Source organism: Hylobates moloch, unplaced genomic scaffold, assembly GCF_009828535.3.
Source record: "Hylobates moloch isolate HMO894 unplaced genomic scaffold, HMol_V3 SCAFFOLD_15, whole genome shotgun sequence".
Classification (NCBI taxonomy): domain Eukaryota; kingdom Metazoa; phylum Chordata; class Mammalia; order Primates; family Hylobatidae; genus Hylobates; species Hylobates moloch.
In genome coordinates, this window is record NW_026652290.1 from 93,567,175 (window position 1) to 93,579,569 (window position 12,395).

Genomic DNA, 12,395 nt, shown 5'->3' on the forward strand with positions numbered 1-12,395 from the left:
CCTCTGTGATTCTGTGCCCGTGTTACCGTGTTGCTCACAATAGATGAGAAATAGAGGCTCCCAAGGCTAGTGTCAGTCACTTGACTCATGCCTTGTGTGTCCAAAGCCCAGGGTCCATCAGAGTGCTGTTTACTGCGGGAAGTTGGGGCGTCCACAGGTTTTGATAGTTTGCTGTGTTTTTTCCTGAAGGAAGCAGAGGAATGGAGCGGACAGTCGTGATGGATAAATCGAAAGGAGAGCCCGTCATTAGCGTGAAAACCACGAGCAGGTCCAAAGAGAGAGTGAGTATTGCCTCTGCCATCTCAGGGCCAGCTGTTTATCACGATGGCTCCACGACCTGTTTAATTCGCATTATGAAAACAGCACTGTTTTGCCTTTAAAATTGAAGTTTGTAGGAGGCGCGATAATTGTGTAGGTTGCAGATACAGCCACACACATTAATCCCGGTGCTTTCTGCAGAGCAGTGCCCATCCGTGTTTGCTTTCCTTACTGGCTCCTGACCGGGATATGCTGCCTTCAGACAGAGCATTGGTTCACACAGCATCTCACCATAGGGTGGGATGGGCCAGACCCAGGCTTTTCGAGCCGGAAGGCAGGTCCTACTCTTTGGTTGACTTAATAGCAGGTTACTTTCTTTCACTGGTTTTCTAGTCTCCTATTAAATTAGCCAAAAAGGTAGAGACCAGCCTAGGACAGAGTGCTGGTCATGTTACCAGATCAAGAGCTGCACCTCTCGAGTTGTGCACACAACTAGACGAAATAGCGTCTCATTTGCGTTTTTCACTCTGGGAAACAATAAGAACATCTGCTTCCCAGCTGCAGGTTCTAGCTAAGATATTCATGAGGTGACAGTACTTTTTTAATGAGTGCAGAGTTCACTGTATTCAGCCAGGACCACTTTGTGTTCTTAAGACTTAAAATTATTTTTTTATTTTTATTTTTTTTGAGATGGAGTCTTGCTGTGTTGCTCAGGCTGGAGTGCAGTGGCGTGATCTCTGCTCACTGCAACCACTGCCTCCTGGGTTCAAGCGACTCTCCTGCCTCAGCCTCTCGAGTAGCTGGGATTACAGGCAACAGGCACGCACCACCACACCAGGCTAATTTTTGTACTTTTAGTAGAGACAGGATTTCACCATGTTGGCCAGGCTGGTCTTGAACTCCTGACCTCAAGTGATCCACCCGCCTCAGCCTCCCAGAGTGCTGGGATTACAGGCATGAGCCACCGCGCCCAACCAAGACTTAGTTTTTAAAATGAACATTTGGATTTTATAAAGTATCAGTTCCTAATGTCATTTTTCACATGAAAATCATAAGATACAGAGAAATCTAGAGTAGAACATTGAAAAAGACCCATAATCTTACCCCCATGTAACTGTGACGTTGAAAATAAGTAGTGATGACACGTGCGTGATTAGAACATCTGGTCAGCTTGGGGAGCTGCAGCACGGGCATACTAAAGCCTCCGTGTGTCCAGTTGGGCTCCTCGGCTTCCTCTGCACACACATCTCCTGTGCGTGCCGTGGGACCACAGGCAGAGGATGTGCTGGAGCTTGCACTTTCTGTGTAGTATGCCTTGGAGGTCTCTACATACAGACACATGCGGTTTGGCCTTTTTCCTTTTTGCTTTTTTTTCTTTTAGCTTTTATATATATTTTTTATTTTATGCATAATATTTACCTATTAAAAAAAATAAAGGGTGGGGGCGTCTCACTTTGTTGCTTAGCCTGGCTTCAGGTGTTTCTCTCGCCTTCACCTTCCAAACTTGCTGGATTACAGGTGTGAGCCACTACTCCCAGCCTCTTTTAACTTTTGTATTTTGAAATAAAGGGCTGTTCAGAAAGGTTGTGGAGGGGACTTAAATCTCCTGGGTGTGTTGCACCTGCCAGGTCACTAGTAAGTGGCTAAGCTGGCCTGAGAACCCAGGAGTCCCCTATTGGCACTGTTGCCTGCTGTGCTGCCCACTGTGCGGTGGTATGCGGGCATCTGTCCCTTCTTACTCTACTGCAGTGTGTGTAAGACAGCTGCCTGTCTCATAGGCAAAGCTTGCCATCAGAGTGCTGGGTGATGTGTGTCTCTCCTGTGTGTGTGTGTGTGACCCTTTCTCCCCAACCTGCATTTTATTAATAATTAGTGTAATGTCTCATCTTGACCTTTGCCTGTCTTTCTGTTGGGTTGGTTTGTTTTTCACTGCTCACTCTTTCTCTCCTATGGGAGCTAATTACGGAAATAAACTGAGTAGCTTTTTTAAAATGCCATTTCCCAGGCCCCTGCCCCAGAGATTCTGTGTGGATCAACAGGAGGCCTCAGGTTCTGCGTTGTTTAAAAGCTTCCTGGGAGGGTCTGATGTGTAGCCAGTTTGGGTGAGGCCTTGGAGAACCTTGGAAATGGGAGTCAGTTGTTACAGCTCTGAGCTTTATGCCACAGATAGAAAATGATGAATATAGGCTGGGTGCAGTGGCTCACACCTGTAATCCCGGCACTTTGGGAGAATGAGGCAGCAGATCACTTGAGCTCAGGAGTTTGAGACCAGCCTGGACAATAAGGCGAAACCCTGTCTCTACAAAAATACAAAAATTAGTCAGGCATGGTGGTGTGCACCTGTGGTCTCAGCTACTCAGGAGGCTGAGGTGGGAGGATCACTTGATCCTGCAGTGAGCTGTGATTGAGCCACTGCATTCCAGGCTGGACAACAGAACAAGACTGGGTCTCAAACCCAAAAACCTACAAAAAATAAATTACGGAAGTTGGCTATTAGTGTTCTGTACCTTATTAGGAGCACTGTTTTGCATTAAAACATTTTGGCATATTCTCTTTATTTATTTATTTGAGCTGGAGTCCTGCTCTGTCGCCCAGGCTGGAGTACAGTGGCGCAATCTCGGCTCACTGCCACCTCTGCTTCCCAGGTTCAAGCGATTCTTCTGCCTCAGCCTCCTGAGTAGCTGGGATTACAGGCATGCGCCACCACGCCTGGCTAATTTTTGTATTTTTAGTTGAGATGGGGTTTCACTATGTTGGTCAGGCTGGTCTTGAACTCCTGACGTCGTGATCCGCCCACCTTGGCCTCCTGAAATGCTGGGATTACAGGTGTGAGCCACTGCGCCCGGCCTGGCATATTCTATTTAGAGCTGTCTGCCTGAGTCCTGAGCCAGCAGTTGAGACGTGAAACATGCAGTCTGCCCTCCAGCTGTCCAAACAGCTGGTCTGACTGCTTTCCCCCTTTGAACTAATGGCCACAGTGGCCCTGTGCGGATGTGCCCATGGCTCTGAGAGGCCTAGGTTTGCTTTGGATTATGTGAGTCCTTGGCTGTGCTGTGCTAGAAGAACTGTGCCTGTAGGTTTTCTGAGGCGTGGGCCAACCTCTTCTCTTCCATGAATGCCCCTTGACATGTGAAAGGAGGATTCTGGATTAGGCAGTAAAACGCAAACTTGGAGGGAAGCAGCCTATGCCTGGGCCTCTGGTCTGGAGACCACAGCCTTCCATCTACACCATGTGGGGCCAGAGAATCTTAGTCTCATGCACACGCGCATTATCTCCATTGTGTGTTTGTTGCAATCATTTTCCTGACATTAATAAACCAGTTTTGGTAAACAGAGCTCCAAGAGTCAGGATCGCAAGTCAGAAAGCAAAGAAAAGAGAGACATCTTGTCGTTTGATAAAATCAAAGAACAAAGGGAGAGAGAGCGCCAGAGGCAGCGGGAACGGGAGATCCGAGAAACGGAGAGGCGGCGGTGAGTGGAGCTGGGTGGGGCGGTGGGCTGGTTTTTTCCTCTTGGGGTGGCTGTCCTTCTCCCAGCTGTACTTGGAGTGCGGAATCTGTGTGCCCGAGAGCCAGTGCCTGGGCTGGCGGGTGTCGTGCTTCACCTGGGTCCTCGAGGCAGGGGCCAGCACCTGTTCACACGTGAGCCAGACATGTCGGGTGGCATGAAAGTCATCAAAGGGCCAGGTGCAGTGGCTCATCCCTGTAATCCGAGCACTTTGGGATGCTAGGGCCAGAGGATCACTTGAAGCCAGGAGTTCAAGATCATCCTAGGCAATGTAGCGAGACCCCACCTCTACAAAATATTTAAAAATTAGCTGGGCATGGTGGCGCGCACTTGTAGTCCCAGCTACTCAGGAGGTTGAGGTGGGAGGATCACCGGAGCCCAGAAGCTCAAGTCTGCAGTGAGCCGTGATCACAACAGTGTACTGCAGACTGGGTGACAGAGTGAGACCCTGTCTCTTAAGAAGTCATCGAAGCCCTTTACAGTATATGGGGTTTGGCTGTGTTGCCAGGCTGATAACTCCTGGGCCCAAGCGATCCTCCTGCATCAGCCTCCCTAAGTGCTGGATTACAGGCTGAGCCTTCTGCTGGCTCAAAGTCTATTTTCGCCACTCTGGTGTTGGACCTTGCCCCGTGCGGAAAGCCCAGCCGTGTATGGCTTTGATGGGATAAGATGGTCCCTGGGTGCTGAGGCCTCGGTCTTCCCTGTTGAAACTTTTCACATAAGGTCAGAAACTGCAAGCAGAGTCCAGTTGTCATTTTGCCGCGGCTCCGTTCTGGGCTGTGGTCTTGAAGGAGGCTTGTCCTTCTGCCTTGACATTCGGCCTTTTCATGTCGGGATGCCCGGTGTTCTCTTGTCGCTTTTCCTCAAATATTGCTCAGTAAACCGAAAGCTGTGCTCATAGCGTTTGGAAAATGTTCTTGAGCTAACCTAGAAATGTTGCCAGCTGTGCTGCCTTTGCTTTTCTTAAGGTAACTTTGTTAAGTAAGGTAATCCCCTGCACGCGCAACTTCAGGGAAGTCCGGTGAGCTTTTGGATCCATTTCTTTTTTCTGCTTCCAATACACACCCAGTTTTGGGCACCGGGCTTTCTCCGTGGAGGCTCACGCAGGGAGTTCAGGGCAGCCTCGCCTGTCCCCGCAGGGAGCGCGAGCAGCGGGAGCGGGAGCAACGCCTCGAGGCCTTCCATGAGCGGAAGGAGAAGGCCCGGCTGCAGCGGGAACGCCTACAGCTCGAGTGCCAGCGCCAGCGGCTGGAGCGGGAGCGCATGGAGCGGGAGCGGCTGGAACGCGAGCGCATGCGCGTGGAGCGTGAGCGCAGGAAGGAGCAGGAGCGCATCCACCGCGAGCGCGAGGAGCTGCGGCGCCAGCAGGAGCAGCTGCGTTACGAGCAGGAGCGGCGGCCCGGGCGGAGGCCCTACGACCTGGACCGGTGAGTCCCGCCCAGAGCGCGGGCAGGACGGAGGCCAGCGTGGCAGCGGTGTTCACCTTTCCAGCAGAACAGCGGCTTCCCTTCCGTCCCTGTCTGTGGGGAGAATGAAATTTGATATGGAGCATGCGCCCTGGGGACCCCCCGCAGATCTCACTGCGCTGCTGCGGGTTTATTAGTTCACTGTCCCCACCAGAGGCTGTGTAGCATCTTCCCGAACTTGAGTTATTCTGGGAAACTTGATGGCTGCCACTTGCTGAAGGGGTTGTGATGCTTTTCCTCTCCACTTACCGGTGGAGCATAGGTGTTCTCTGTCTTGCGAGACAACCAAACGCCCATTAGGCCCAAGTTGGCCACCGCTGTCTCTGCCGGTCTCATGTGTCCTTGTAGACAGGCAGAGTAGGCGCTGTGGAAAAGGAAATTGCCTCTGATTTAGAAAGTAGGTTTATTGGTCTCTAAGCTACCCCAGGCGGCTTAATTGACAGTCACCCTTCACTCCCCTCTCCGTGAGCCTAGTTTTCTGGTAAAAATCAGGAAGAAGATAATTGGATGCCGTCCAGAGCTGTGTGTAGTTCACTATCACCCCATCTAATTCTCTTTGTTTTTGCAAGAAACTCAAAGGGAGACTCAGGCTCCCGTGGAAGGCAGGGAAAGTAAAAGTGTGGCAACTCTAATGCCATTCCAGAAGAATCAAATATTTCATTTCAGTGGCATTTGTGCTCATGAGGGGGGATCAGGGTATTAACAGCCTCACGAGACAATGAGCTCACAGCAGTGCTCCTTTCGGGACTGTTGGATGAGAACACAAGTGTGCCTTTCGGCTGTTAATGGCGGTTTTAATTTATCAAATCAAAGCAGTGATGATCGAATGTTTAGAGATTAGCCCTGCAGGACATTTTAAACAATATTGGGTCGGGGGAGGGAGCTCCCCTTCCCACCTCCACCTCCTCCTTTTTTCCTCCTCTTCTCTCATAAATGGAATTTGCATTCTTTTAAAATAAAAACCAACAGACGAGATGATGCCTACTGGCCGGAAGGAAAGCGTGTGGCGATGGAGGACCGATATCGTGCGGACTTTCCCCGGCCGGACCACCGCTTCCACGACTTTGATCATCGAGACCGGGGCCAGTACCAGGACCACGCCATCGACAGGTCAGCGGTCCCGTCCCCTCCTTTAGCTACAGTCATTGTGGGCAGCGGGGCATCCAGCTGACCTCGTTCTCAGCCCAGTGCAGGGGTTCCTGTGTGCTCTGAAGCCTCGTTTACTTCTGAGATCCACAGTGGATGACTCTGGCCTTGCACAGAACTTGAGCGAGTTGCTGGAATCCCCAGCTTGCCTCATAGGAAGGCATCTCAGAGCTTGTTCCATCCACCGACTCTTTTCACAGGTGGGCCAGGGAGGGGCCTGAGTGCAGGCTGTCTACACCGAGCTCTCTTGTGAGGCAGCAGTGTTTGTCAGCACAACCTGGTTGTGCCCAAGAGCTACCAGAGAATTGATGGAGGACGTGCAGAATTTCTCATGAGGCCTGTTTTGTATTTTGAGGGCCTGGGTGGGTTTTTTAGCCTTTTAGAATGAGGAATACATCTAGTTTATTAAAAAGGCAGCCCTTGGTTTTCCACTGTAAGAATCCTGTCTTTGGGCTCCCCTTGACTGCACATCTCTGACCCATTTCCCCATTCATTGGCTCCTTCAGTCGGAATGTCAGAGCGGGAAGAACAGGAAAGGGAGGCTGAGAGGCCACACTCTTAATTCTGCTGGAGTTTGGGGTGGAGTTGGTGTGAATTTCGATGAGTCCCACGCATTGGGTCAGACCAAAGATGAGGGATCATTGGAGGCTTCTGTTTGTCCCTGTTCCCCTGAGATCTCCCCGAGGAATTTTAGCTCAGTGAGATCTTTATTCCCACCTCTTTAGGATCTGACTTCGTTTCTGCCCCTGGGGAAAAGCCTTTTGATTTGAGCTAGCTTTTTTCTTTTTTTCCCAGGCCAGTTATAGTTTTTATGTGATGGGATGGAATAAGTATCCCAGTCGTGAAACTTGCTTGACCTGCAGAAATGTGTAGTCGTGCCTGGCGCTGTTTGAACGGGATCTTTTCCTTTTGCAGGCGGGAGGGTTCGAGGCCAATGATGGGAGACCACCGGGACGGGCAGGTGAGTAGAGCCCCGATGCCAAGCCCTGGGGCCACTGTACTGCTGTGTGGGCATTGCGGACCATTTCTAGCCAGGCGGCCGCTTGATCCCCGAGAGGTGGCAACCAAGTCAGCATGTGTGGCGGGTATGCAAGTGTGGGTTCTGGCCAGCGACTAGAAGTATAAATATTTAGTCGGATGTGGTGGCTCATGCCTGTAATCCCAGCACTTTGGGAAGCTGAGGTGGGTTGATCACAAGGTCAAGAGTTCAAGACCAGCCTGGCCAACGTAGTGAAACCCTGTGTCTACTAAAAATACAAAAAATTAGGTGGGCATGGTGGTGAGTGCCTGTAATCCCAGCTACTTGGGAGGCTGAGGCAGGAGAATCACTTGAACCCGGGAGGCGGAGGTTGCAGTGAGTCGAGATTGCACCATTGCACTCCAGCCTGGGCAACAAGAGCGAGACTCCGTCTCAAAAAAAAAAAGAAGTGCAAATATTTGATTGTTTTGTAATGTGCAAGTTTCTGTCATTTTCAAATATGTCGGGCTTGTTCTTGCTTCATTTTATCCAGTAGAAACCTCAAGTGTCTCTTCATTGTCCACTTGCTCAGGGAGCCTTTGGGTCTTGGTGCCTGTGGGGTTCCCCCAAGAACCCAAATGGTGGTTATTATTTAGCCCACATGTGCCAGGGTTGGGGAGATGGGGGAGCCCGGGGTTCCCCATGTTTCAAGTCCATGCTGGGTGGGCATGGGGGTGCTGAAGACCACAAGAGTGGTCCCTGAGTCTCTGTGGTGCCATGCGGGTGCCCCGTGCGTGGTGGCAGGGTATGAGTTCTGAGAAAGCAGCAGCCCAATGGAGAGGTGGGAGGTGGGCGGCAGAGTAATGGCCTATAACAGCAGGCAGCACCCGCCTGCTTCCTGGCTGTTGGCTGCTCTGTGCAGAGTTGGTTGGCCAGGGAGGCCGGAAGCGTGGCCCTGCCAGAGCACAGGGGGGCTGACCCGCCAAGGGCCCTCCTGTTATTGGAAAGGAGGCAGCGCCCGACTTCTCAGGGAAGACAGGGTTTGGTGACGTCTTAGTGGACCTTGAGCAGAGCTGTTGAGGGCAGTAATGCCAGGGTGCCCCAGCTCCTGGAGCAGCTCAGGTAGGGCAGTGGTGCTGCTGTAGGGGTGCGAGGAGGGGAGCCAGGGAACAGAGGGTCAGTGAAGCAAGGCCCAGCAGGGCTGAGGCCGCACCCTGCAGTCCTCTCTCAGCTCCGCCCCACCTGCCGCCCTGGGGCCTGCGGTGGACAGGCCTCCCGGGAGGTGGGCCTATGTGGGTGACGTGGTCAGTGTCACCCTGTCCCTCTCTTGCCTTCCAGCACTATGGAGATGACCGCCATGGTCACGGAGGACCCCCAGAGCGCCATGGCCGGGACTCCCGTGATGGCTGGGGGGGCTACGGCTCTGACAAGAGGCTGAGTGAAGGCCGGGGGCTGCCCCCTCCCGCCAGGTTAGTGGGTGAGCCCCAGCCGGGTGGGGAGCATCTGTCCTAACCTGGGAAAAGGTTGGTGCCTGGCAGGGCACGTCCCCAAGGTTTGATTCAGCTAGGGCAGCTTTAGGACAGGCTACCAGGGGTCCTGCCATTTGAAACCCCTGACTTAGTCCAGGTTCTCAAGAAGAAAGCACAGAACAGGCTCTCAGGGATGGAGCTGTCCAGGTCGCCCAGAGTGGCCCATCCCCATTTTTGAGCTGGGGGTCGCCTGCAGTTGTGAATGTCTGGATCACGGGCTGTGTACACACTGGGAGAGACAGCGCTGAAGCTCTTAGTCCTGCCCCGTCTGTGGTAGAGCAGCCTCGCCCCTGCCTCCACGTTGCCTCTTTACACGTGTCTTCCTCGGGTTTTGTCTCTGACCCCTAGTTGGTCTGGGGTGGAGCTTCTCAACCCTGCCCTGCCTGTTAGAATCACTTATGAGGACCCTCCACCCAGGACTCAGGGCTGAGGACACTGGGCCAGGTCCTCCACAGGTGTCCAAAGCCACCTTCCCCAGCACTGCAGTGGCGGTGCCGTTCTGAGCCTTGTCAGCATTGTTGGGGTGCAGGCTTGCCTGGGAGGACTCTGGGTGCCTCTCTAGTTTCTTTGGCCAGCTGCAGTCACCCCTGCCTGTTTGTCCTGTTGCTGCCTGGGCTGGCCGTGAGGAGGCTGGTGGCAGGACCGCTTTGCGGCTGCTGCCCTGCTTTCCTCTGTGAGCTGAGTGTCCTGTCTTGTCTCCAACCCTGGCCCAGGGCTGCCTCGGCCTCTGCCCAGTGCCACAGGGTGGGTTTTGGCCCCCTGTGCTGCCCCGTTCCATCCCTCCCTTCGCGCTGAGAGGCACTTCCACCTCTGCCAGGGACTTTGACTCGGAGCTGTGCCGAGTGTCCCAGGACACCCGAAGCTTCTCCTGAATCTCTGGGCAGCACAGACAGTGGCAGTGCTCTGATCAGTAGGTGTGAAGTGTTCTCTTTTGTGCGACTTCATTAGCACTCCTGTCCTGACACTTGGTGGGTTTTATGGTAAATACCTCGGGAGTGTAAACGGGAAACTCATCCACAGTGAGCAGCGGCTGGGCGCCGTCGGGTCACCGAGGGCAGGTTCCACACGGGAGCTTTCCGCTCCCTCCAAGGTGGTATTGCACTTGCCTGGCAGGTGCGCACTGGGGGCTCTTCTGGTGGCCTCTCTCGGGCCTGTGGGCTGGCTCACTTGGCCTGACTGTCACTGCAACCGGCAACCCACAGCAGTCAGGCACTCATGCAGATGGGTCTGGCTGCTTTCCTGCACGGCCACTCAGACAGAAACTCTGACTCGGATTTTCATCTCCCAGAGTTTCTGTCTGAAACTTCAAACAAACAGCTTTCTTTAAGTATAATTCACACGACACACACTTCCCGTTTCACGTGTGCAGTCAGTGGAGGTTTGCATGTACGTGGATCTGTGCAGCCATCCCCACGGCCGATTCTGAAGCATTTTCATCACGTCAAAAGAAACCCTGCCCCTCTTAGCAGCTGCACCCCTTCCCCCCTGCCCTTGGTAGCCACGGGTCCCTTTCTGGCTCTGGATTTGCTGTCTTGAGTCATTTCTTGGCCTGCGCGGTGTGCCTGCTGGGCCTGGCTTGTGTATTCCCTAAGCCTGGTGTATTCAGGGCTCATCTCCACATGCTGCCTGGGCCAGTGCCTCCTTCCTGGTTGAGGCTGAACACTCCATGGTCCAGAGACACCACATAATGTTATCCGCTCATCAGCTCATGGGTGTTGGGGTCCTTCTCCCTTTGGCTGTTAGGAATCCTGCCGCTAGGAACATTCATGCACAGGTGTCTTTGGCCGTGTTTTCATTTCTGGCAGGTAGGAATGGGTTTGCTGGGTCATGGTAATTCTGCGCTTAACTTTTTGAAGAACCACCAAACTTTTCCACAGTGACCACACCATTTTACATCTCCACCAGCAGTGGACGAGGGTTCTTCCCTTTCCTCGCACCCTCCACAGTGTGTGTTACTGTGTGATTCTAGCATCCCAGCCACGGGGAGGTAGCATCTCGGTGTGGCTCGGATTGGCATTTCCGGGGGGCGTTGAGCGCCTTCTCACGTGCTTACTAGCACATCTATCTTTGGGGAAATGTCCCTTCCCATGATTTGCCCACTTGACATGCAGCCCTTGCTGTGTGGCGTGACCCACCATGCAACTGAGGTCAGGGTGGGTGCTCCTGCTCCCGACAAAACCCCGGAGGCTCATCAGATGGCTGCATGTCTGCTTTTTCTTTTGGCAAAGGGGTGGCCGTGACTGGGGAGAGCACAACCAGCGGCTGGAGGAACACCAGGCACGTGCCTGGCAGGGTGCCATGGATGCAGGCGCGGCCAGCCGGGAGCACGCCAGGTGGCAAGGTACGGGACTGGCTCCAGGGATGAGGGTGGCTGCGGCCCCCACATGTGTCCAGGGGCTTCCCCAGGGAGAGAGTATTTGCAGACCCTTCTTCTCTTCTAGGTGGCGAGAGGGGCCTGTCTGGGCCCTCAGGGCCGGGGCACATGGCAAGCCGCGGTGGAGTGGCGGGGTAAGGCGTGTTGTCCGTGGAGGACGGTGGTTCGCTCCTGCTCCTCACTTCCTCTCCCTTTTTTGCATGTTTGATCAGCTGGCTGGGTTGGATGTTTTGAAAACAAAGCAAAAAGCAGCTCTTTGCAATTTATGCAAATAACGCTCGAGTTACCTGGAATACAATGTGTGATGATGATTTTTCTCACCTGGAAAAAAAACCCAAGCGCTCTAAAGGCCGCAGGACCGTTACTGAACCCATGTTACGATGAAAACGCTGAGCACTTCAAGGGGAAAAAAATGTCTGACTTTGTTCCTAGGCGAGGCGGCTTTGCACAAGGTGGACATTCCCAGGGCCACGTGGTGCCAGGTGGCGGACTGGAAGGTGGCGGAGTGGCCAGCCAGGACCGGGGCAGCAGAGTCCCGCATCCACACCCCCATCCCCCCCCGTACCCCCACTTCACCCGCCGCTACTAAGTCCCACTCACTGCGAGTTTTCAGGTGGGCAGACGCACTGTTGAATCTGGTAGCCAGGGTTCCCTTGAACTTGAGGGATCTTTTTAAAAGCAGTAAATCCTGCCACCATGTTGTAGCTCAATACAATGTGAACTCACTTTTTTTTTTTTTTTTAAATAAATGTGTTCTTGTTCTGCCATTTTTAAATCAAGGTTTCTGTTAACGAGGCATTCCATTTTCCATTAATAAAGTTTACCATTCGCAGTTTTGCGTGCGTGTGCACGTGCGTGAGTCCTGGTGGCCGTAGAGCTCGAGATGGGACCAACCCTGGGTGCAGTGGTGTGACTGCATGGTGACTGTTGGCTCTGCCAGGCGCTGCCAAAGTCTTTTGCCTGCATCATCCTGCTGAGTTGTCATAACCGCCCCAGGAAGTGGGCTGTCCAGGTCCCCATCATGGGATGAAACTGAGGCTGGGGAGTCAGCCCATGGGAACTAGGAATTCTTGAGGGGGTGCTGTGCACCGTGGGGCCCTCAGACCAACCCCTTTACCCCGAGCCTGTCTCTGCGTGGGTAGTGGTGAGGGCATGCC

At 53.3% G+C, this 12,395-nt stretch overlaps 1 protein-coding gene across 1 annotated transcript in view; it reads left to right on the forward strand.

The window, feature by feature from the left end:
* SAFB2 (scaffold attachment factor B2) overlaps positions 1-12,088 on the forward strand; it is a 36,354-nt gene extending 24,266 nt beyond the window's left edge. Inside the window, exons 13-21 of the mRNA XM_032177248.2 lie at positions 190-281; positions 3,593-3,729; positions 4,905-5,192; positions 6,201-6,341; positions 7,293-7,338; positions 8,674-8,804; positions 11,093-11,205; positions 11,306-11,372; positions 11,671-12,088. Coding sequence (XP_032033139.1) covers positions 190-281; positions 3,593-3,729; positions 4,905-5,192; positions 6,201-6,341; positions 7,293-7,338; positions 8,674-8,804; positions 11,093-11,205; positions 11,306-11,372; positions 11,671-11,827 — 1,172 coding nt within the window. The 3' untranslated portion in view covers positions 11,828-12,088. The remainder of the gene's footprint in view (positions 1-189; positions 282-3,592; positions 3,730-4,904; positions 5,193-6,200; positions 6,342-7,292; positions 7,339-8,673; positions 8,805-11,092; positions 11,206-11,305; positions 11,373-11,670) is intronic.
* Positions 12,089-12,395: the final 307 nt, after the last annotated feature.